The following is a 26,149-nucleotide window of genomic DNA, read 5'->3' on the forward strand; positions in this document are numbered from 1 at the left end:
TTAAACTTGTGTTAGACTTGTTAGTCAGGCATGTCGAGATCAACATTATTCATGCTTGACTCATCTATTATTGAGTTTTAAACAAGAAAAACCTCACTCTATTTAAATTTTTATAACATATTAATTAAATTTACTATTAAACTTAAAAATGCTTATTAAATAAACGCAAATGATTTAGTTCATTATATGTTTATTTTTTGACTTTCGTTCCACTATTTTATATCATAAATATTTTTTGAAAAATAAATAGAAATATGTAATTAGTGTTGAATAATATAAAATAATTTAAAAAATGTATAAATAATTCAATTAAGCAAGGCTAGTTTGAATTTTTGAAATGATCAACTTGCAAGTTTGAGAGTCGAATATTTTTAGTTCAAATTATGTTAGTTCATTTTTCGATTTATTATTTTACAATATATGTTTCAATAAGTCCATAACAAATATTTTGGGGGTAGCTTAATTTATTTGCGGGTTTAATTTTAAAAGCTTTTTAAAATTTTGTCAATAATTATTGTTTAAAATTTTATTAACTTTCAACAATTATATTTTTGCACATGGATTTTGAATTGAATGTTGCATGATGAAATTTTAATTTTAACATTTACTATATAATATTCTGTTCCATCGTAAATGGATTAAAAATTGAAATGCTGCATGATGTGATCGAATTTGGTTCTATAAAAATCACTTTCCGAAGCAAAAACCGATCGGAACTGACTGGAGATTCAAGAAAAAAACAACTTTGATATAGGTGCAATATGGACATTAGAGAATTGGAGGAAGGTTTGAAGGTGTTGGATTCCTGCAGTTCTCAAATCAAATGGCGTTTAAAACCCCAATCGAAGCGCCGTCTACAGACTGGTTATTTCTTTTATTCTTCCTTCGCTTTTAACTACCCGATATGCAAATCTTTGTGGGTTTTTCTGTTTTTGTTTTTGTTTTTTTGGTTTAAAATCAAAATTTTCGTGTTAAATCTATTGCCTAGAATTCAGATTTTTAGTTTCTACAAACGTAAGGTTTAGTTTTGCCTGTCCTTTCCAGAATCCTTTTTGATTTTTTCAGCTTGGCATTTCGTGGGTTGTGATTTTTTTTTTCGGGGGGGGGGGGGGGGGGGTTAATTTGCAGCATTTACTCTCAGTTTGGGTTGCTGAGAAAACGGAGGAAAGCGAAAGAAAAGAAAGTTGGTTGCCTTTTATTAAGTGGATTTTCAAAAAATCGAAGGGAAAAAGAAGAAGAAGAAAGATTCCTTCTTCTAAAAAAGGGGGGGAAAATGCAAAGAAAGAAAGCAATTCAGCTCAGCCGAGTCAAATAACTGTGTGTGTGTGTGTGGGTTTTTTTTTTTTTTTGCTTAATATAGGTTTTAGTTTGTTTGGGTCAAGTGATTATGATTCTAAGATTTGACATGTTAATATTTTTTTGTTTGCTTCACTTTTCTTAGCCACCGTATGAAATGTCTATAAACTGTTTATCCACTCTTTACTTAAGATTGAATGTTGTTTTTCCAATTAAACTGCAATCTAGGAGCAATCAAGAACTCTGCAATAATATGGCACGTCTTCTGTATATTCAGCGAAATTTTGTCAGTGCACAAGTCAAATTCCCATTAAATATATGCTTGTGTAGTTGTGTTCTGTTTGTTCTTGTTGATGCTTCAAAAAACAAAGTTTAATGGGAATGTTTTAGAAGAATTGCTATTAAGAAAAAAAGAATACAATTTCTTTTTCAACATACTGAGTTCTTACTATGTTGAACTTCTGGACAGATATTCTTGCCCTGTGCACGGGATTGAGGCCAGTGGTTATGGTGGACTATGGTGGGAAGATGCCTGAGTTAGGAGAGCAGCTCTGTGCAGTTCTTGAACTCTGTCAAAAGGTGTCGCTCAAAAGTAGCTCAGTATATTAGTGGATAGAGGCTATAGTAATGTTTCTTGCTGCCATTATTTCACAGAATACCTTGCCCCATTGTTATAAACTTATATCTTGCTTATTAGTACAACATTTGGTTTCTTTGTTTAAAGTTTTTGTTATTTTCACTTGAAATACTTGCATTATATGATATGTTATAGTCTTTCCCTCTTCTTGCCCCTTCTGCACTTGTGTTCTTGCTTACTTGGAAACCACTCATTTGGCTATATTTGGTTTGCAGGATGTCTAATCTAGAAATAAAATGGAATAAGGTAGGAATATACTAAAAATTGTATAGAGGTATATAAATTAGAAGAAACTCAATCTGCAAAAGCTTAGGGCATGTTTGGTTAAGGTTTTGAATAAAGTTTCTGCATTTGGAATCGCAAGATACAAAGAGTACACAAAACTTGCGTTTAGTTAAGTATTTTCAAGAAAACTTTTTTCATAAAAGTATCCATAAACAACCCTAAGAAGTATAGGTTTTCAAGAAACAATTCTAAAGTGTTTCTTGTGTTTTTGGATACAGTTCTTGGCTATAACTGGATAACCCGCTTAAGAAGAAGAAGAAGAAGAAGAAGAACAACAACAGCAACAACAACAACAACAACAATAATAATAATAATAATAATAATAATAATAATAATAATACAAATTGTCACTTGGATAAGATGCTGTTCCATTGTTTTTATTTCTGGAAATAATTTTGAGAATAATTAACCGAACACATTTTTGAGTATTAAAAATACTTGATACAGTCCCTTGTTTTAATACGAAAACTCGCTTTTGAATCTTTAACCAAATGGACCCTAAGATATTCCCATTGTGAAATTTGAGAATAACCATTCATTGTCAATTTCATGTCATGGATCCATAAAATTTTTTACATTGTCATTTGCTTTATGATGACAATACATCTTTTATAAGCGGTCAATATCTTATATTCTAATTGCTGTATTCCTAGGTATAGATGATGAAATCCCGAGTATCATTGGGTATATTGAGTAAATTAGGAGAGTGGGTAAATATAGAAGATTGTATATTATTGAGAGTGATTCTGTAGGGAGATTGTTTCCATATTTAGAACCTTTGATTGTATTATATAGTGTAAATTGGGATGTAAAAAATATTGAATTCAACAAATACAGAACTTTCTGTTTTCATGGTATCAGAGCTAGGGTTTCTAAACCTTCATTAGCAATGGCTGACGGAGCCGTCAACAACAGAGGGTTGAGCTCCTTTGAAACTCTTGATGGTAACTCTGAAGCCATCTCCATTGTGGGTTTCTCAAGATGGGAAGGCCCCACCGAACTTCTTGGGCTCTCACTGCTGGGGATCGACAACCCTAGATGCAGTGGTGAAGAGGAATCCATGGAGGAGGCCTTCTGTTCTTTGCTCCAATCCTGTGAGTATTCAAGTCCTCAAGAAGAGCATCTCCGCTGCCTCCTATTCGTTGGCAAATCAGAGGATAATATCATCATCGATTTGTCGGGCTCTGGCGGGATTCCAGTGGAGTCCACTGGAATCCTGATGGCTTCTGCGCCAAATAGTTTGAAGGACAAAGACACGGCTCGCGACGACTTCCATACCCCTCCTGAAGACCTTGGTTCACCTCGGTAGCTCCGATGCGCAAAGAATTGTGGCCATTGATCATCACGCCAATAAGGTTATCGACGGTGCTCGCGATGGTGATTCTGTAACTATGGGCAGTAATGGGGTAGTTGATTTGGCGAAGGACTTGAATTTTGGTTCCTCAGAAAATTACAGTTTTTTTATAGGAGTCTCAGCGAAAAACTCATCTTTCGAAGGAGCGTCTTTTTTCAAAACCCCAACTTTCTTCCATTGAGACTTAGACCCTTCACTCAACCGAACACCATCGATCCTTTCTTCGGGTTCTTTAGCCCAAAGAGGTAATTTTTTGCAAGCCTTAAATATAACCTCTAGATCCAAAACTCCTTGGATAATTGATTCTGGTGCTTCTCACCACATGACTGATGCCTATCATCTTTTTCATCATATTTACCCTGTGCTAGAAATTTGAAAGTTAAAATTGTAGATGGATCACTCTCGTTTGTCGCAAGCAAAGGAAATATCTAACTCTCTGACTCCATCACACTAGAGTCCGTTCTTCATGTTCCTAATTTATCCTGCAACTTACTATCCATTAGCCAGTTGACTAAAAATTCCAATTGTTATGCTAAATTTCTTCCCTCTCATTGTGTTTTTTAGGACCTATCATCGGGGAAGATGATTGATAGTGCTAAAGAGTGTGAGGAACTCTACTACTTTGAGGAGGCTAATGTGAGTGGACAATGTAAAACTATTATTTGTGATTCTGCATTTGTTTCTAGTGATAGTGAAATTTTGTTATAGCATTCTAGGATGGGTCATCCAAATTTTCAATATCTAAGATGTTTATTTCCTTCCATTTTTTCAAATAAAACGTCTTTTGAATTTTAGTGTGAGATTTGTGAACTTGTAAAACACTAGTGTAATTCCTTTCCAAAATCCACATACAAACCATCCAGACCCTTTACTATGATTCATAGTGATTTATGGGGGCCCTCACGCTCTCATAATCGCACTCACACGAGATGGTTTGTTACTTTTATTGATGATCGTACTCGTATTTGTTGGGTTTACTTGTTGAAAGATAAATTTGAAGTCCGTTCTATTTTCGTCAGTTTCTACTCCATGATTCAAACACAATTCCCAATTCACATCTAAATTTTGCATACTAATAATGGTATGGAATATTTCAATGCTACCTAGGGACATTATCTTCAAGAAAATGGAATTGTTTATCAAAGTTCTTGTGTGGATGCCCCTCAACAAAATGGGGTTGCTGAACGTAAAAACAGACATATACTTGGAAGTAACTTAGACATTGATGTTCACTACAAATATGAAAAACTATTTTTGGGGCGATGCCATTTTAACAACTACATCTCATTAATTGAATGTCGAGTCGAGTCCTTTCTTTTGCCACTCCTCTCCAGAAGTTCAAGGAATATTTCCCCAACTCTCGACTCCACACCAATCTCGCTTTGAAAATCTTTGGCTGTACTACATTTGTTCCTATTCATGCTCACAATTGGGATAAATTGGAACCTCATGCCATTAAATGCGTCTTTATTGGTTACTCTCCTACTCAGAAAGGCTACAAATGTTATGACCCTGTCTCCAATAGAATGTTTGTTAGCCATGATGTCACGTTCTTTGAAACCACTCCTTATTTCCAAAAGCCCTCTCTTCAGGGGGCTACGTGGAGTGAAGATCGGTTCTTTGATTTCCCTACTACTGAATCCGTGCCATCTATTGAGTCTTCCATTACATCATTCCTTGACCCATTTGCTGAGTCTCCCATTGCATCATTTCCTGACATGTCATATGCAAATGATCACTTAAACTCAGGGGGAGATGCAGAAAAACAAACTAATAAGGAAACACTTGTTTACTCAAGAAAGCCAAAAACAAAGAACAGGAAGAATCTCATACCTGAGGCACCAAAAGAGTTGGAACCGGTGATAGTTCCAAACAACCATGAGTCCATGCCTAGTCCCGGTTAGGTAATCAATGGCCATGAGCTTTCTTCTGATGAGTCTGCACTTGATGACGTCAATTTACCCATTGCAATCAGAAAACAAATTAGGTCATGTACTCTTTATCCGTGGTCAAAATGCATGTCTTATAAAAGCCTGTCTACTGGATATCATTTTTTACCTCTAACCTTGACAGGATGAAAATTCCAAAGAATACTTAGGAAGCCCTGGAAATTCTTGGATGGTGGGAGGCTGTCATGGAGGAAATGTGGGCCCTAGAGAAAAATGAAACTTGGAACGTTATGAATTTGCCGAGAGGGAAGAAGCCAGTTGGTATAGTTGAAATATAAAGCTGATGGGATAGTTGAACGATATAAAGTCAGACTCGTTGCAAAAGGATATACATAGACTTATGCCATTGACTACACAGAGACATTTGCACCGGTGGAAAAATTGAATACAGTTCAGGTTCTCTTGTCCTTGGCAGCTAACTTAGATTGGCCACTACAACAACTCGACATTAAGAATGCATTTCTAAATGGTGAGTTAGAAGAAGAAGTTTATATGACGATACTACCAGGTATTAGTAAGAAAGGTGAAGAAAACAGAGTATGTAAACTCAAGAAGTCCTTGTATGGACTAAAGCAATCTCCTAGAGCATGGTTCGACAAATTTGCAAAAGTGATTAAAAATCAGGGTTATCGACAAGGGCAATCAGATCACACTATGTTCTTCCAACAGTTTGAAAGTGGTAAGAAAACAATTCTGATAGTATATGTTGATGATATAATCCTAACAGGAGATGATACAGTGGAGATAGAAAGGTTAAAGAAAGTCCTAACTGCTGAGTTTGAAGTTAAAGACTTGGGACAAATGCGGTACTTCTTGGGAATGGAAATTGCTAGATCAAAAAAAGGTATTAGTGTCTCTTAGCGAAAGTTTATCCTTGATCTCCTAACCGAAACTGGCATGCTTGGTTGTAAACCTAGTGAACTCCGATTGGAGCCGTGAAAAGGGTCGAAGAATGTGGAATACCAGTTAAAAAAGAAAGGTATCAGAGATTGGTTGGTAAAATAATCTACCTATCGCATACTAGACCCGACATTGCATTTGCGGTAAGTGTGGTAAGCCAACACATGCATTCACCGAAAAAAACTCTCCTAGATGCTATGTATAAGATCCTCAGGTACCTCAAGGGTTCTCCGAGCAAAGGACTTTTCTTCAAGAAATGTGAAAGCAAGGAAGTAGAGATCTTCAAAGATGCGGGTTGGGTAGGATCAGCGGAAGACAGAAGGTCTACCACTGGATATTGTACCTTTGTATGGGGAAATTTGGTAACTTGGAGGAGAAAAAAACAGAATGTAGTGGCTTGAAGCAGCGCTGAAGCTGAATTCAGGGCAGTTGCACAAGGAATATGTGAAGGACTGTGGTTACAGAAACTCTTGGAAGAATTATAAATTTCGGGGAAATTCCCTATCAATCTCTATTGTGACAACAAAGTGACCATCAGTATCTCTCTCAATCCAGTTCAACATGACAGGATTAAGCATGTGGAAGTGGACCGTCATTTTATCAAAGAGAAGGTTGAAGAAGAAACCATCTGTATGACGTATGTACCTACTAAGGAACAAACTGCAAACATCTTTACTAAAGGGTTAGCACGACAGAACTTTGATGATTTCATTGGCAAGTTCGATATGATCAATATCTATGATCTAACTTAAGGGGGAGTGTTGAGTATCATTGGGTATATGAGTAAATTAGGAGAGTAGGTAAATATAGAAGATTGTATATTATTGAGAGTGATTCTATAGGGAGATTGTTTCCATATTTAGAACCTTCGATTGTATTATATATTGTAAATTGGGATGTACAAAATATTGAATTCAAGGAATACAAAAATTACATTCTGTTTCAATAGAGATAACAAAACATGACCTTAGTGTTTTGATGACTCAAGGACTTGAATACAACACTTTTTTTCAGATTTAATATGAAAAATTATTGAATTGTTTGGTTCAAAATTATTTGGTGATTTGAGGACTTGAAATCTTGAATACATCACCTTGATCAAATTTATTATAAAAAATTCTTGAATCCTTGGGTTCAAAGTTATCCAAGACAGTACCTTAGGAACACCATTCAAGTCTCCTTATGAATTACATCAGCTCAATTAAGCTTGGCTCCATTTGAGTTTGAGACTTCAAGTTGAGCACAAGCTACTTGACTAGTTTGATGAGCCAAGACAATATTACTTTCAAGCTTAATCAATCCTTTTAATTTATTTTATTAATTTTATACTTGAGTAATATATTATTATTTTATACTTACATTTAATATTGTTTTATAACTAAATCAAGTTTCATCCAGTTGAGCTTGAGTTCAACAATTATGAGACCTACCAAGTCCAAGTCGAGTTTTGAGTTTAATACAAACACATATACTTATGTACAAATTACCCAATATATATATTGTAGACATTAATCTTGTCTTACTTGGGTGTTACATTGTGTGTGTGTATATATATATATATATTTTTTTTTTTTGTTTCATTCTCAATATTTCAATGATATATCCGTATATAGTTTAACTGTTTACGATATTGTTAAAAAGATTGTTTTTGTTGTGGTTGGGTTTCAGGAATCATCCATTTTTGAGAACCTCAGAGTAATGGTCATAGAAGATATGGTATATTTAGTGCATGTTAGAGGGCTTGCAGAGTTTGTTGAGTCGAGCCTAAACTCAGAAACAGAACTGTACTTTGTGGACCTTGAACAGGACCCTCCAAAGGTTGCTGCTACTCGCTAAAGGTTTTTTGTATTCTGTAATCTTTTTTTATTATTGTTGTTGTTGTTAAACTGCTGATCTGTTTCTTTTGTTGGTGACCATGTTCATCTTATTTGCAGATGATACTAAAAGCAGAAAAGAGCGAGCTTGCAATGCAGTTTTTATCAATTCAAAAGTTGTTCTCATCAGTGTTTCCTTTCGATGGAATGGACAATGATCTTATGCGATCTCATGTAAAAGATCATGTAGCCAGTGACAAGTCCACCAGGGATGCACCTATCACTTGTCAATCTTCTCAGATTATCGATCTGAGTAGTTGCATGCAAGATACTCAGGTTACAGTGCCTACCTTAAATGGGTAACTCCCTTCACCCTAAAATGCACATGATTTACTTCATTGATATGCCGTATTTATGAAATACTTATCATGCAGTTGCAATTTAGCTATGTTTTAAGTTGACTTAAAAATGAATCTTCTGGTTTTGGGAATGCTTTTGCGATTTAACTGTGTTTCTTTGGGATACAATGTGCTGTTTTCTTGGTTGCTGTTATTGTTGTCGTTGTCTATGATTGTATACAGACATGCACGAGCACTTTCTCACTCACTCACTCACACATGCACACAAAAGAACATATATTAAGAGAGGGAGAAAAAGGTACAAAAAAGAGGATATGTATTGTCTTAGATTAAAAGCAGAACAGAAGGAAAAAATGAAAATTTGATGAAGTCTTCTAATCTTTCTGCATATCAAAGACATTCCTCTTAGAGCTCCAGAGGCAGAGCACCAAAGAAAAGAAAGTTCCCCCAAGAAGATCAGTAGACAATGGACAATCCTTTAAAATATGTGCATTTTGTGCCAACCGAGTACTCCAAATAGCAGTAAAAACAGCTCACATATACCATTACATTGACAAAGAACCCACAGATTGGAATAACACCTCATGCCTCCTTTGTTATTATTGTTAATTCTATTAAGAACAGATATCTGACAAAAAGACTTCACTCTGAACAGCATTCAGAAGAAAAAGGTTTTTATTGGGATCATGAACTGAATTTGAGCAGAAAGTATAACAAGAGAAAATTCCAAAACAATAAAACATTTAAATGCCAAACTCTTTATATCTGTCCTAGAAGAAACCCAAAAAGAATCAAACAGAGTAAAAAATTCACTAAAATCATCAGCTTCCCTCTCATTGATATTCCTCCAAAGATGAAAAATCAAGAGATGTCATTTTGCCCATTATTAACAAGAGAAGTAGAACATGTTTTAAAGATAGATGGATCAAAACTTTGTATTTTTGGATTGCTGGGCAGCATTTTATTAATAGTTAGGCTGCCATTGGTTCTCTTGATTCTCATTGTAACTAATGATTCTAGACTTGGGTTGCATTGCTTGGTTTCCTTAGTGTTTCTTTTTCATTTACCTCTTAAAATAAAATGAACTAAAACAAGAGAAGTAGAAATGGAAGCCTTGAGCAGAGCAGAAAAGGGGCAAAATGGAAAAAAAAAGGCATCTCTCCTTCCTGAACGTCCTCATTGAAATGAACCTCCTCATCATTACCCAAGGAAAGAAAAGGCTGAGAAAACTGAGAAGTATACTTCCAGGGACTTGGTGATTAACAATAACCCCAATCTCAGCATCCTAACCATTTAGGCCTGAGATACTTACTCATCGAGAATATATTCTGAACCTTGAGTCACTGTTTCCTTGAATTTCTTGAATTCTAAGTAAGATTTTCCAGTTTGAGATCACTAGTCAGGAAAGTAGGAGACTAAATAAAGTTTTGGAGTATTAGTCACCCATCTATCTTTGAAAAGGCTAGACACTCATACACACTGATTGGAACACCAATCATATGACAAAATCGCTCAACACATGGACTGACCCCTTTTAAGATTCAGTGAACTGGTTGGTCTTGAGAACTTTGGTCTGAATGTTGGACTGCTACTTTGGGTTTGCACAATTGTCTATTTTGATGTTTCTATTAGAGAATCTCGAAGGAATTCTTCATTTGTTATGAAATTTGCATTGCTTATGATTGTCTAGGTGAATTTATTGTTGATATCATGTGTTATTTGTTCATAACATGGTATTGTTTGGTGAGACTCACAAGGGGGTGATTGGAAATACTTCTAAATTTAAACTTCTAAGCTAAGCTTTAGTAGAGGTTGGCATTTAGAATGCAAGTCTCTGAGGACAAAGGGAGGATAATGAGCAAGTTGAAAGTGAAGATTGATAGGCAGGAAAGAAGCTCAAGCAACATTTTTAATTTTTTTTCTTGCTTTTGTTTGTTGTTTACAACTGTTAGATCATATATGTCTTTTAGTATTATTATTATTGAGTGTGTTAGTATGTTAATTAGTGAGAGTTAGTAAGGGTATTATTGTCGTAAGAATGTATTTAAATTTGTGTTATACATAGAGGGAGAGACCTATCTTCAAGTTAGGTCATTCATTTTTAATCAAATCTTAACATGATATCAGAGCATGATCCTATCTACGCCCTATTTCCCTCAGCTGTCGCCGGAAAACACTATTCCTGTGGCTGTTTTTCCCTAATCCACCTCCATCCCATACTAAATCACAAAACCAACCATATACCCATAATTAGGCCCTCCCGACGACCCACCCCACAAAACCCCATCGCCGCAGGGCTCCCAATGGGCTGGCACATGAGAGCAGTTCTGGCCACTTTTTATTTTTTTGTTTCTTCTGCCATGCGCCGAGTCCTTCTTTAGACTATATTATCAAGCTGTTAGGCCAGTTTTTTACTAAAAAAAATTCAACTTTTTTCGACCATGCACTTGCAGTATTCCGTTAATTTTTGTTCAGGGCTTGTGAAGACTTCCTTGTGATTTTTTTGGAGCCATGGCAGCGTTCGTATGTTCAGTTGTGAGGCTGTAGCAGTGCTATATCCATTGGTGAGTTTTTCACCTTGTCCGTGGTTGCATCGGTGTTTCACATGGTTTGTGATTGTTCCGATTATTGATTTTTTTTTTTTTTGGTTTGGTTGCTGTTTGTGAGTGCTGTGGCGGCGCTATATCCATCAATGAGTTGTTCACCTCGTCCATCATTGTGTTGGTGCTTCACATAGTTTGTGATTGTCCTGATTAGTTTTGATTGTTCTTCTTGTTTTTGGTGTGATTGCTGATTTGTGAGTGTTGGGATGGAATCTATGAATCTCAAAAATTTGTTTCCAACATCGCTGCTGCAAATAACGATTCAAAATTTGGATGGAAAGAACTATGTTCAATGGTCTAAAGCTGCTTGGATTTATTTAGTAGGATTAGGGAAATCTGACCACTTGCTCTAGTCTGTGTCTTCTGATGAGAAGGGAAAAGACGCGTGGGTTCAGGAAGATGCCTTGATTGTTTCCTTTTTATGGAATTCGATGGAGCCATAGATTGCATGGACGTGTATGCATCTAGATACGTGCAAGGAGATTTGGGATAATGTCAAATTTCTTTACTCCAATAACATTTCATGTATGTATGATTTATCCTCGGAGTACTTTCAGTTACAAGAAGGAGATAGGAGCATTGCAGATTATTTTGGAGAGATGAAGTGTATTCTTGAGGAGCTTAACGTTGTGCAACCTATAACTGCCGACGTTCGTGAGATGCAGAAGCGGAGAGAGCAAATGACAGTTCTTCGTGTTCTAGTAGGCTTGAGACCTAAGTTTGAGGCAGTTTGGCCCCAAATACTTAGTAGTGTTGAGCTGCCATCATTTTCTAATGTTTATTCTCGTGTCCTTTGTGCTTCCTTTAGTACGCATTCTCCTGTTCTTGCATTTTGGCTTTGAGAGGACAGCCTTTACTACACAGAGCGATTCTAGTTCTCTACCAAAAAACTGCAAAAGTTATCGCGGTGGTTTAAGTAGTCATAGTGGTAGAGACGGACGAGGCAGAGGTACTCCTCGCAAGTGCACTCATTGTGGATGGAATAATCATGGTATTGAGCAGTGTTGGTATCTTCATGGCAGACCTTCATGTGTTGCCAATGCAGCCACCACTGACTTCAGACCTTTGGGGGCAGCCAATGCAGCCACCGACTCCTCACCTTTGGGGTCAAGTGGGGGACAACGTACTGCCTCTATGTCAGAGGAAGAGTATTCTAAGTTCCAGTAGTATCACACGTCACAACAAGCTTCCCTTCCCATTGCCTCTCTTGCCCAATCTGATAAGCACATTGTATGCCTCTCATCCTAGTCCTTGTGTTACTCTCGCTAATGGATCAACTACTGCAGTCAAGGGAACTGGGACCATAAATCCCACTTCTTCTATTTCTCTTCCTTCAATTTTATATATTCCCAAATTTCCTTTCAATCGTATGTCCTTTAGCAATACTAAATCCATGAATTGTTTAGTGACATTTTTCCTTGATTCCGTGGTTATTCAGGATTTGAAGACAAGGAAGACAATTGGCAGAGAGCGTGAAGTTGGCGGACTCTATCACTTTGAGTCGCTCTCTCCTTCTACCACCTGCACTACTGCTGCCACACCTCTCCAAATTCATTGTCGCTTGGGTCATCCTTCATTGGAAAGTTAAAATGTCTTGTTCCTAGTTTGAGTTCTGTGTCTAGTCTCAATTGTGAGTCTTGTTAGTTGGAAAAGCACCATTGTGTTTCTTTTGCTTCTTGGGTCAATAAATGGGTTGCAATCTCTTTTATGTCAGTTCATTCAAATGTATAAGGTCCTAGTAGGGTCGTGTCCAAGTTGGGTTTCCGCTACTTTGTAACCTTTGTGGTTGATTATTCAAGAATGACTTGGTTATATTTAATAAAAGATCGTTCTGCGTTATTTCATTTATTTTGTGCCTTTAATTCTGAAATAAAGACTCAATTTGGTTTGCTACTTTGAATGCTTCAAAGTGATAATGCTAAATATTTTTCAATACACAATTCACTACTTATGTGACTCAGTTTGGTATTGTCCATTAATCATCCTTTGCTCACACTCCTTAACAAAATCGGGTTGCAGAGCGAAAAAATTGACATCTTGAAATCACTCCCACTTTACTTTATCAAGTGCATGTATCTAAAGTGTTTTGGAGTGATGCTGTACTTACTGCTTGTTATTTGATTAACACAATGCCATCCTCTGTTCATAGTGGTAAAATTCCCTATTTCGTTCTCTTTCCTAATTCACCTTTATTTTTTCTTCCTCCTCATATATTTGGGTGTATGTCCTTTGTTCATCAACAAACTCTTGGCGTGGATAAGTTAGGTCCTTGTGCTATAAAATGTGTCTTTCTGGGCAACTCGTATACTTAAAAAAGGGGTATTGTTGTTATAATCCTGTGCTGCATCGCTTCTTTGTTTCTACCGATGTTACCTTCTTTGAGTCTAAACCTTACTACACCCAGTCACTGAGCACTTCTGAGCTCAATGAGTCTCTTCCTTTCCCTAATCTTCTAGATTGTACGTTGCTGTCCTTGCCCTACTAACTATCTGAGTCTCAATGTAGTTCAAGTCCTTCTCATCGCCTTGATCATCCTAATTTTTAGGTGTATTCACGATGGCGGCTCCAAGGAAGAAAGTCCCCTCTAGCTTCTACTACCAGGCCTTTGGTTTCTTCATTTGATGATCATAGTTCTCATGATGTTGATCCTCCTATTGCTGTTTGGAAAGGTAAACGCACATGTACTCAACACCCCATTTCCAACCATGTTTCTTATAACTCCTTATCACCCTCCTATTATTGTTTTGTCACTACTGTATCATCTACTACCCTTCCTAAATCTGTTTCGGAAGCCTTAGCCCATTCAAGATGGAGGGATGCTATGGTTGATGAGAATATGAGATGAATGCTTTACATGACAATGGTACTTGGGACTTGGTACCTCTTCCTCCTCACAACTCTATGGTTGGTTGTCGCTGGGTTTACATTGTGAAAGTCAATCCTGATGGTTTGTGGCTCGTCTAAAGGCTTGTTTTGATGCTAAGGGATACACTTAGGTGTATGGTCTGGATTATTCTGATACTTTTTTTTCCAGTTGCCAAACTTACATTAGGACGTCTGTTAATCTCTTTGGCTACTACTTGCCATTGGCCTTTGCATTAGTTTGATGTAAAAAATGCCTTCTTGCATGGTGACCTTGAGGAGGAGGTTTATATGGAGCAACCACCAGGGTTTGTTGCTCAGAGGGAGTCAGGCTTAGTTTGTTGGCTCCAGAAGGCTTTATATGGTTTAAAACAGTCTCCCGAAGCATGGTTTGGTCGTTTCAGTGCTGTAGTACTTGAGTTTGGTTTTCGATGGCGTGCTGTGGATCATTCCATGTTTTATCGTCATACTTCATTGGGTAGGATCCTTCTTGTTGTTTATGTGGATGATATTGTCATTACAGGTGATGATGATAAAGGTATTTAGAGTCTCAAAGTTTTTCTACATACTAAGTTTCAGACCAAAGATTTAGGACTGTTGAAATATTTCTTGGGTATAGAAGTATCGAGATCTCATATTGGAGCTGTTGTGTCACAAAGGAAGTATGTTCTTGACTTGTTAGAGGAACTGGCTTGTTGGGATCTAAACCGGTTGATGCACCCATGGATCTTAATAGCAAGTTAATGCCGGATATGGATGATTTGCTACCTAATCCTGGACAATACCGGAGATTTGTTGGAAAGTTGAATTGTCTCATGGTTACTCGGCTGGATATATCTTTTACAACAAGTGTTGTAAGTCAAATTCTAGATTCTTCGAGGACAAGTCATTGGGACGCAGTAATTCGCATCTTGAGATATCTCAAAGGTGTACCTGGGAGAGGTCTTTTATATCGTGATCAAGCTCACACTTATATCCATGGATATGCAAATGCTGATTGGGCTGGATCGCCTTCCGATTGGAGATCCACCACTGGGTACTATATCTTGGTTGGTGGTAATTTGGTTTCTTGGAAAAGTAAAAAACAAATTGTGGTAGCAAGGTCAAGTGCTGAATCAGAATATAGAGCTATGACTCACACTACCTGTGAATTTGTTTGGTTGAAGAACATGTTGGAAGAATTGGGTTTTCTGCATTCTCAGCCTATGAAGTTGGTGTGTGATAATCAAGCTCCTCTTCATATTGCCTCCAACCTGGTCTTTCATGAGCGGACAAAGCACATTGAAGTTGATTGCGACTTTATTTGGGAGAAACTTCTGCAGAAGCTCATTACAACCGCTTATGTGAAGTCGGACATGCAGCTTGCTAATTTGTTTACCAAAGTGTTGGTGGGTGCTCGTGTTAGATTCATTTGTAACAAGCTAGGAGCTTATGACATTTATGCTCTAGCTTGAGGGGGAGTGTTAGAGGTTATATATGTCTTTTAGTGTTATTGTTATGGAGTGTGTTAGTATTTTAATTAATGAGAGTTAGTAAGGGTATTATTGTCATTAGAATGTATTTAAATTTGTATTATAAATAGGGGGAGAGACCTATCTTCAAGTTAGGTCATTCATTTTTAATTAAATCTTAACAATAACAAAGAGATTGATAATGTTGCCAACCTGTTGTTTGAACTAAAGTTGCTAAAAACTTGATTTGCTTCCCACATTTGTTGTTTCAGATGTTTCTGGTCTGCATTTGGTCCATAGTTAAAAAACCATGCAGAATAATGTACAGGATAGAATGTTAAGAAAATAAGTGTGGGTGCTTGCGTAAGCAGTATAATTGAGGGAATGATTTTTAGATGGCCACGTAAATATTGTTAGAAATTAAATTATTGTTGAATGCATATGAGAGACTAGCAAATAAGGAAGATACCCAAGTGAAATCCTTGAAGAGCTGAATTTTTCCCTTCCCTTTTTTTTAAATCCTGAGTTATCACAATTCATGAGGGCTCAATTGTTTTGAATGCTAGTCTTTTTGTCAACAATTATTATCATTGAGTTCCCTCATATTGATTTGTTTCTGTATTAAAAATAAATCATGGCTGTCTGCATTCATCATTTGCGCTAATAGTAATGCTGTTAGATGTAAGATGTTGCAGCAGTTAGAAAAGAGGTTTTCACAGATTCAGTAGCCAGTGGAGTGTGGGTGTTTTCCCCTTTTTGGTTTGTCACTGATTTCAGGTGGTTTAGCAAGATGAAGTCGCTTAGAGGATTCAACAAAAGGGATGGCTTTATGGATTTGGATGCTGTCTCTTGCACTGTATTGAGTGCTAGAAAAATCCTGTATGAGCAGTTTTGATAGATTTCATAACTTCTCAGATTGGTATGCTTGAGCAAGGTATCTTGCAAGTGGTGCTTAACCACTTCCTAGAGCTACTTGGATCATTTGCCTATTCTTTTTGTGGAGCAGCCCTGTAGAATGGATAAAAGAATGTGATTTCAATAGCTTATATTTGTGGGTTTAGTCAAAAATTGCTGAAAGTTTATGACGAGCAGAGGGCCTAGAAGGCTAGAAATGCTTCTTCTCCCTTTGCGATTGGAATACATTGTGCTGAAAATGAAGATCTTTAGAATGTTTGAGGATTGGAAATCTAATGATCTTGCAACAATTCATTCTAATGTTAATGCTAAAGAAGGTTTGCAGGAGTTCCTTATTTGGAATATATATTTGAGGGAAGAGGCTGAAGAAACAATTTCTAGTATTGTCACTCTGTGAGATGCATCAAAGCCAGTAGTAGACGTGATTAAATGTGTTATAAATGCTTTGACCACATTGGGTTGGTAGGATAAGGGGATGAAATAGGATATAATTATCTGTGATTCGACTTTCACATGGTTATAAGGTTGATATGAATATCCTTTGGAGTCTTTGAGATCCTTATATCGTGTACATTGTTTACAGGTAATCCATAAGAAGGGGGGGGGGGGGGGGTTGTGTTATTTAACAATAATATTTCCAACTTAAAACCACACGCCTATGTGAGGTAAAAAAACCTGTGACCTAGTTGCCCCTATCACAACCATTTGTTCATGTCAACACTTGCCAACCAGTTCCTATCATCTTACTATTAGGCCGCCTACCACAAATAGAATGCAAGGAATTACTTTTAAGATTCATGGAAGGTTATTAGAAAATATTGTTTGGGGCTTAATAGAGAAAAGGAAAAGATGGAATTGTGGCACTTTGAACATACTGCGAATGGCTACATAAGCTTATGTTTGGCTGCTGTGGTCTTGGAGATGTTATGGCTGGGAGTTTGATGGTGGAAAAATAAGGTTTAGTGGTGAAAAATTATAGAAAATTGGTGCTGGTCATGATTTATAGTGTGCCATAAAGAGGAAGAAAGAGAAGCGGAGGAGTGAAGAGATAAGCTCAGGGCTTGTTTGGTTGTGGAAAACATATTCCATTTTCCATTTTTAGTTTTCCAAAACATTGCAAAAAAGCCAGTTTACTTTTCAGTTTTGCAGCATTTGTATAAAAAAAAAATGGAAGACAATATAAAATTTTGGGTACTATTCACTTGTGGAAAACAACTTCATTTTCCATTTCCATTTTTTTTTTCAAATAATTATAAAAAATGCTACTTTTCCAATTTACTAAATTTGTATAGAAGAGTTGAAAAACATCTTTTTATTGTTTTCTAGATTTTTGGTTTCTTTTATCTTTTTTGGAAAATTGGAAACAAGGTGTCTTTTTCGTAATTATTTGGAAATCTAGAAGTGGAAAATGAAAACTGTTTTGCACAACTTAACAAACCCTTTAGTTTCTACCTTTTAATACAAATCTTGGAAAACTGAATAACAAGCTGGAATTTTTATAATTCTTTGGAAAGCTAAAACTGAAAAATGAAAGTTGTTTTCCACAACTAAACAGACCCTTAGAATCTCTCGACGGGCTTGTAGGAGTCTCACCTAGAAAAAATTAATGGAGTCTCACCAAAACTTGCAGAGAACCTTTAGTCATCAATTGTATATAAAAATTCTTGCAAGCTTTGGTTATAGGGTTGTCATTGAATTGAACTCGCCATATGGTAAGTTAGCAGGTGATATTTGCTAATTATGATAGTCGATTGCCTTTTTTAGTCCTCTGAGAACCTTACTAGTTTTGGATTTGCCATGTTAAATATAGATTCAATTTTAGTGAGTTAAATGCTCAGTTAGTCATTGAGTTTTTGTAAGTTAGTCATTGTGATTTTCTTTTCTTTAATTGTACATCTTAAATCATTGCAATTCACATGCACACCTGGTACATTCAGTCAACCGAGGTTGCAATGATTTAGGATGTATAGTGACCGCATTAAAAAAAATTATAATGATTGAAATTGAACATTTTTAAAAAATACAGTGACCGACCAAGCATTTAACTCCCACTTTTATATAAAAAAAAAAAAAAATTTATGCTGGGTATGAAATATGTTTCAGGTGGCTTCTTGGTTATCCAGTAGTGTACCTGTTTGGCAAGGATTGCATTGCTGATGCTATTTTTAATCTTTCCACCAAGTCTCTGCGCATCTTCAGAATTTCAGTCTGCAGGTTTGTTATTCCTGATCACTGTCTCAGGGTGCTTTTAGATGCAATTTGAAGGGAAAATGACGCACCATGGTCTCTAGAATTATATGTTGGGACTTATCTGCAGTACTTCTTTTTATTGGAATCATATTTTGCACTTGCTAACATCTCATGCTACTTAACTCCTGGACAAGATTTTCATCTTTTTGATAAAAAAGCACAATGATCCAATTTAATTGCAAAAATAACTCCCACCTCTCCTCTGATTTGTGTGGGTGTGTGTGCAGAGAGTGAGAGTTGCTATAAAATAATCTCACATTTGATCTTGGGGAAATGTAAGTTAAAGACTATTAACACAGCCATTATGTGGTTGATTGGTCTTAGATTACTATCATAGTTGTAAACTTAAAGCTATTGACCTATTAAAGTCAATTTTCCTTTAAATACATCTAGAAGTAACCTACAATGTTTCATGGAGGCCAAGGATATTGGAATGTTAAATTGGAAGCTCTCAAAATCTTGCAGGAATAGTACCTCAAACAAAGGATCTCTACACGAAGAATTAATGAGGTGAGACTCTAATTTTCAGTTAATATGTTTCTAGATGACACCAACCTTATGAAGCTAGAATTATTGATATGTATAACATGCCTATAGCCTAATGAGTTCTGTTCTAAATTTTTATAAATAATGCATTTAAAGGTCTTCTTCTTCTTTCTTGTGGTAGGGAGAGGGGGATGGTTATGAACTCGTTCCCTTGGTTAGGATGTTTGACTAAAGACTAGCGATACTTGCCTTAGGAGTTTGTAAAGAGTAAGGTATCTAAATGGCCAATAGCTAGCCAAAAAGCATGTGGATGGAATTAGCCTAAGTGTTTTGTTTGCTTCATGGGTAAACAAGATGATGGGTAGTTGATAAATCAAGAATTCCATAAATATGGAGAGAAGGAAACACATAGGATTGCAATGTCAATTTTGGGGAGTAGGGAATTGGAAATTTGTCTGTGGACTTTGCTAGGCACGAATATCTCTCTTCTTTGTAAGTTACGTCAATGTAGCAATTTACTAGTTCAGGTTTGGCTGGGATGTAGTTGTTTTCCACTATGGCAATGATGAAATATGTTTTTGCATTTTGACATGTTGAGGCCAAAAATCATACCCCGATCTCTGCATCTTTGGTTCGTTGGGCTCGGTTGCCCCTCGTTCACCACACATCATGATGAACACCTACAACCAAGGAAAAGATGGAGCTTGGGAGAACCCCCCTGTGGTCTTTGGGGGTCTTCTTCGATGCTCAAGTCAGAATTGGCGTGAAATGTATATTATTATGGTTATAGTTCTTAGAATGAGCCCCCTTACCTTGTCCCAATCTTCCCTTCTTATAGGTGATCCCCACTTGAATGTCTTTATACTTTAATGCTCCTCCCCTATTGAATTGGGGTTTATAACTGTTATGCTGGGGGTACAGTCCCTCTATCTTCTTTTAAGTTAATATATGCTCCTTTATTTCCTAGAGGTAGCCCAAAAGCCTTCCCATTATTTTAATTGATCCCTTGTGACGTGTCATATTTTGGCCCTAGATGTCCCCCACTCTCAACCCTTGAAAGGCAATTTCAAGTTCAGGAATATATTTAGAATGTTCTCACTCACACAATTAATCTAGGCTTTGTTTTTAAACTCGAGATTGAACCCTTGCTTCGAGCAAAAGCTTAGACCTTTAATTCAAGCAGAGCTTAGATTTTGCATTTGTGCCAGAGCTCAATTGTTTCATCCAAACTGGAGCTTGGTTTTAGACATTCATGGGTATTTCCCAAGGTTACTGCTTTGGGAGGTGGCTTACTCTCCAACGCTATTTCGCAAGGTTAATTTAGGCCTTTAATACTTGCACCATTTTTCCAAACAAGTCTATTTGACCTTTTCTCTTAGCTATTTTGTCAAGTGGGTCTATTTGGCATCTTGTTCCTGGCAATTTTTTCAGTTTTTTTCACATGGGCCTATTTGGCCCTTTTATAGTGGGTCATTCTACCTATTGACTCTATTTGGACTTTTGTACTTGGTTATTCTACAAATTTTCTTTAGGTGAGCCTTTTTGGCTGTTTGGTGGCCTATTTGACCTTTCGTTCTTGGCCATTCAGCCAATTTTCTTTAGGTTAGCCTATTTGACTTTTTGTATTTGGCCATTTTGCCAAGTAGGCCTATTTGGCCTTTCGTACTTGGCCATTCTGCCAAGTGAGCCTATTTGGCATTTGTATTTTTGTATTTCATGGCCTCATATTGTGGCCCTTGAAGGCCTAATTTTTGCAACCTTGTTTGGTGGCCCCTATAGGATTGGGGCTTCTTGCCATTTTTCTGCACATGAATTGCTAAAAGAGAAAAATGCATTTTGTTTCAACAATGTGTCTTTATGAACAACTTTTTGTTTGTATTTGTTATTTTTCGATATTTAATTTTTATGGCAATTTGGCACTGACTATTCATACAAGGGTATTGGTCCAATTAATTTGTTGGTATTCTAAGGTGTTACACTCATTAACAAATTTATTGATGTAATTAAGTGTGATGAGGGATGTAACAAACTGCTATTATGCACACTTCAAGATGTATTAGAATATTATTGATGGTTACTACACATCGAAGCACATCTTGCGTACATGAAATTTTCATACACGCTCAATTTAGATAAATCACGAGGATGTTGAAAATCCAAATGCATGCACTATAAGTCACTTTAAAAAAATTGTGCCGCATAGATTATACTCACTCATGTAATCACTAAGCAATCAATTTCCTAGGCTGATTTCCATATGCTCTAGTAATGACCTGAATCTGCTACATGTTTTCATCCATTCTAATACATATAGTGCTAGGATTGAGATTTTATTATTGCCAACTAATTTAGGTGAGTCCTAATGTTTTATTTTATTTTATTTCAAAGGGTTTATATTGTGGCCAATGACCTTGCATGAAGTTGTATGTTATTTATCAATTAAACGTGGCTTCCACCACCTGACTAAAAATATGGTAAAAGCACTTGTATACCTTGTGTGAGAACCACATGTACTATGCACTTAGCTTTTGCCATGTGGAAGATTCAAACTTGTACCACTGTATGGTTCTCCTTATAACGTTCAACAACCAATAGGATACTATGTGGAGGTGTGTTATTCTTGGCCACAAGAAGGTTTTTACCTCCTTATATGGGTGTTTTGTGCTCAAAGGTAAGGGAATTAAACTTAAATGAGTTAAAGACATACCTTTCCTTCATGGCCAAAAATTTGGAGAAAAAAAAAACAACAAAAAATGTTGTAATCACATCTCAATAAATGGCGCTGACATTTAGCTTGGGCATTTCGTTGAGCACATGACGTGCTTATTCGTGGAAGCTAGATGCCTAAGAGATTTGCTACCCATACAAGGCTTAATAAGTCTTGCTATTTTCTTTCCCTTGCTGAATCATATTCATCAAGATTTAGTCGCTTCTCTGAATTTGATTTGCTTCTATCTCTCTCTCAGGCTCTTGGCCTTCTAGGGCATTGGAGCCTAGGTGCTTCTCACTTATATATATATATTTTTAACCTCCTGAGCCTTGGGGCAAAAGTATTCCTTGGTCTGGGGGGGCGATTGATGTGGCCCCCGCTTCCTCTCTCTCTCTCTCTCTCTCCTCCAATTACAAGTATTGCCATGTGGGAAGCAAACTCCCCTTACCTGGTACACCAAGATGTTGATGCCAAAAATCATACCTCAATCTCTACGCCCACAGATTCTGATGATTACCTGTAACCCAAGCAAAAGAAAATGGAGCTTGCGGGACGCTTGGTGGCCTCTGGGGGCCTTCTCTAATGCTCAAGTCAGAGTGGGCGCAAAAGGTATACAATTATGGTTATGGTTCTTAGAATGAGCGCCCCCCCCCACATTGTTCCCATCTCCCCTTTTATAGGTGCCCTCCCACTTGAATGCCCTCATGCTTTAATGCTCCTCCCCTATTGAATTGGGGGTTAGAACCATTATGTGGGGGTTACGTGCCCCCTTTATCTTCTTTTGAGTTAATATGAGCTCTTTATTTCCTAGCCCAAAAGCCTTCCCATTGATTATCATTAATCCCTTGTGACAGAGGACCACCTATATCCCTTAGGCGGACACATATTTTAGGCTTGGGCTTAAGAAGGTTTAGGAAATAGTGTGTATGGAGGACCTATTTTTACTTTTTTAGTGACTTCCATTAATATTTGTATTTATGTGTTTAGTTGGGTCATATTTGTAGATGTGTTTCGTTGGATTATATTTGTAAATATGTGTTGGTTGTATTAGTGGTTTAACCGTAAGTGCTGGACATGCAAGTTGATGTACAGTTATTGTTTGAATCAGAGTGCAGTTTCCCTCTGTCTCTCTGTCTCTCTCTTGTGCACAGGTTCTGCTGTTCTTCTTCTTCTTTTTCCTTCTTGTTCTTCTTCCTTCCCCAGTCTATTTCTGGTTTTCTTCCTCTTCCTGCTGCTGCTGCTTCTTCTTCTTCTTCTCCTCCTCCTCCTCTCAATGCTCTCTCTAAATCTAAACTCTCTCACTTGTCCTACATCAAATTGGTACCAGAGCCCAACCACGATCACCTTGCAGCCGTTTGAAGTCAGAAATTGCAGACATCTCAAACACTGTTCATCTGCAACTTTTCTGAAAATTACATTCATGCCCCTGATCTTGAAACCCTCACCTCCCTCACCACTAACATCAGACACCACCGAAACCCCCACCCCTTCAATATCATCTCCATCCGACAGGGGGGTGGCCACCACACACCACTAGAAGCTACCCCAGCTGGAAGCCCCTCTAAATCCCCCATTTCCTGCATTTTTTTTTTCACCACACTGCCACCCTCACTGGAATCCCCACCCCTGATCTACCGGCCGGAACCTCACTGCCAGCCATGTGCTTGCGGAAGTTGCTGGACTTCCCCTGTTTTGCCCAGATTTGTGGGATATTGCTTGCAGATTTGTGAATTTGGATTTTTTTCCTGATATTTTGAAGCCTTCTGAGGTAAAATTAAAGTATCAAGCTTGGTTTGCACTTCTAAGGTCAAATACAGCTTAATCTTGGGCTACTCAAAGCAAATTTCAGAGTTTTGAAGTCTTGCCACCATTTAGATTGAGTCCCAGCTGCTGTTCGAAGGCTGTTTCTTGAGGATCTGAGAATGAGATTTGAGAAATTGCTTGAATTCGATGGTAAACTCAATTTGTGTTCAAATTCTTTCATGAGGTTAGCATATCTTGACTAACTTTTGTATGACTAGGGAAAATTTGTATTGCATAATTCCAAGTTTCTTGTTACCCTTAAAAAAAAAAAAAACATGCCTTTGTCTTGTAAATTCCTCTAGTTAACTCATCATGGCATCCTTGTTCATACTTTATACACATACCTAGTTCATTCCATGTTGCCATGTCATGTGAGATCATGTACCTTAATGTGTATTATGTTCTCTAGCTTCATGAGTGCGCATTGTAGTAATTTTAGGGTTCATATCACTTATAGCCAAGTTTAGTCTTCCTTACCATCATTGCACCATAATGCATTAGCCATGGTTACAAACAAAATTAGCCATGGTTACAAACAAAAACATTGTTACCAATCCCATTGAACTTGCACCCAATGATACCCAATCCTTGTTTGATTGGACACTTAACAGGTTTTCGTGGACCAAAAGTTTGAGCACCTCACACTACAGTTTGACCAAGTCATAAAGATGTTAGGGAAACACCTTGTTTGTAGAAGACATAGAGCCATTAGGCACCCTAACAAGTCCCCATATTTAGTAGGGTCAGCCCAGGGTATTCTTCCTACTCAAAGGGTTCCTTTAGCACCTAACAATATGAGTTAGGCTCCAAAACATACTGGTAGGCAAGTTTAGCCCCTTTAGCCTTAGGTCAATGTAGAGTCTAGGTTTGAGCAAGGTAACCTGAACAGTTCAATAACGTAGGGTACCAACCTAACCCAAGGTGTGCTCCACATTTGCCTAGGCAAGGTTGGGAGGACTATGGTGATGTTACAAAAAGGGTGTCAAGGTATACGTGCATGCCTATTATGGAAATTAGACTCAAGCTCCATTTTAGACTTGGTATCAGAGATGGAGGATTTCTTTTTTAATTGGTACCGTATACGAGATGAAGACAAAGGTGAGACTTGTAGGACCAACAAAGAAGTATTGGCAAACTGTGCAACAAACCCTAGAACGGTTGGGTGAATCTCCTATTACCTAGTGGGAAGCGATGAGACAATGACTAAAAGAAAAGTACATCCCTCCTTCCTTTAAGAGCTAGTTGTTCAGTGAGCTTTCGAACCATTAACATACCACTATTGTAGCCCGCTACATTGATCGATTTGAGGAGCTGAGGCTTAGGAGTGATATTATTGAGGTCACACCTCACATTGTGGCTAGGTTTGTGAATGGCCTTTAGAGACAGCTTATTAAAAAGCTCTTGCCATCGAAACATTCCTTTAGAGCTTTTGTAGGTCTTCATCTTTGGTGAGTGAGTTGTCATTCCAAATCCTTCCCTCAACCTAGGCCTACCATCCCATAATCTACCCCTAGTGAGAATTCTACGAAGCAAATAGAGTCACATCATGTTATTCACTCTAGTGGACCTAGCATTCCTCAGGCCAGTAGCCCACTTGTGCAGTTTCATCATTGTCACGCTAGAGGTCATATTGTTGCCTGTTGTCCCCAATGAGCCTTAGCTTTAGAGCTTGAAACTAATGGTTTGCCTGATTGTGAGGATCATGCTATAGATGCCGTTGAGTACTAGGGTGATAAGGGTGAGCTTTTTGATGATTTTGAGGAAGATGGCCACCATGTTACTGTGGTTAGGTTTGTGTCTTATCCACTACCATGGATAGTGAGCCACTAGTTTTCACACTTTCATTCATTGTGGAGATGGGACATGTAATTTAGTTATTGATGGGGGTGGTAGCATGATTGTGATCTCCAAGGCTACTATAAGAAGATTGAACCTTAAGGGAGAGCTACACCCTCATCCCTTTAAGGTAAATTAGGTAAACAGGATAAATCTACCAATTATTGTGAGGCATCTTATACCCATCCAAATGGGAGACAAGGATAGGGTCTACGTGATGTACTCTCAATGGATATGGTCCATGTTTTTTTTTGCTAGAGCTACCATGGTTATTTGATCTTGATGCAACCCATCATGACGGGGAAAACACTTGTATGTTTAGGCATAGAAATGAGAATATCATCTTGACCCCTACCAAGCCGAGCCCACTCTTAAGGATCCTAAGTTAAGGAACAGGGTAGCCCATCAAGGCCCCGTTCAAAGAAGCATTCACTTGCTTGATCGTGGGGCTGTTGAGTGAGGGAGCTTAGAAAATAGGTGCATTTTAGCAGTCATTGCTTGAAAGGTTCCTTACTTCCTTCTAAGGATTAAGTGTTTCCATGTGAGTAACCCACCTGAGGTAGAAGAGTTGCTAGTTGAGTTCTTTGATGTTGTGCTTAGTCAGTTACCTAGTGAGCTACCACCTTTTCAAAGCATTCA

General features: G+C 37.5%; 1 protein-coding gene across 3 annotated transcripts in view; it reads left to right on the top strand.

Moving 5' to 3' along the window:
- The first annotated feature begins 557 nt into the window (after window positions 1-557).
- LOC131150974 (uncharacterized) overlaps window positions 558-26,149 on the top strand; it is a 40,720-nt gene continuing 15,128 nt past the window's right edge. For 2 of the 3 annotated variants that reach the window (XM_058102101.1, XM_058102102.1), the window contains exons 1-6: window positions 558-864; window positions 1,766-1,875; window positions 8,090-8,239; window positions 8,356-8,594; window positions 18,529-18,639; window positions 19,141-19,185. In XM_058102101.1, coding sequence (XP_057958084.1) covers window positions 762-864; window positions 1,766-1,875; window positions 8,090-8,239; window positions 8,356-8,594; window positions 18,529-18,639; window positions 19,141-19,185 — 758 coding nt within the window. In that variant the 5' untranslated portion in view covers window positions 558-761. The remainder of the gene's footprint in view (window positions 865-1,765; window positions 1,876-8,089; window positions 8,240-8,355; window positions 8,595-18,528; window positions 18,640-19,140; window positions 19,186-26,149) is intronic. The other variant, XM_058102103.1, reaches the window with a different exon arrangement.

The sequence above is a fragment of the Malania oleifera genome, chromosome 3, assembly GCF_029873635.1.
Source record: "Malania oleifera isolate guangnan ecotype guangnan chromosome 3, ASM2987363v1, whole genome shotgun sequence".
NCBI classification, from domain to species: domain Eukaryota; kingdom Viridiplantae; phylum Streptophyta; class Magnoliopsida; order Santalales; family Ximeniaceae; genus Malania; species Malania oleifera.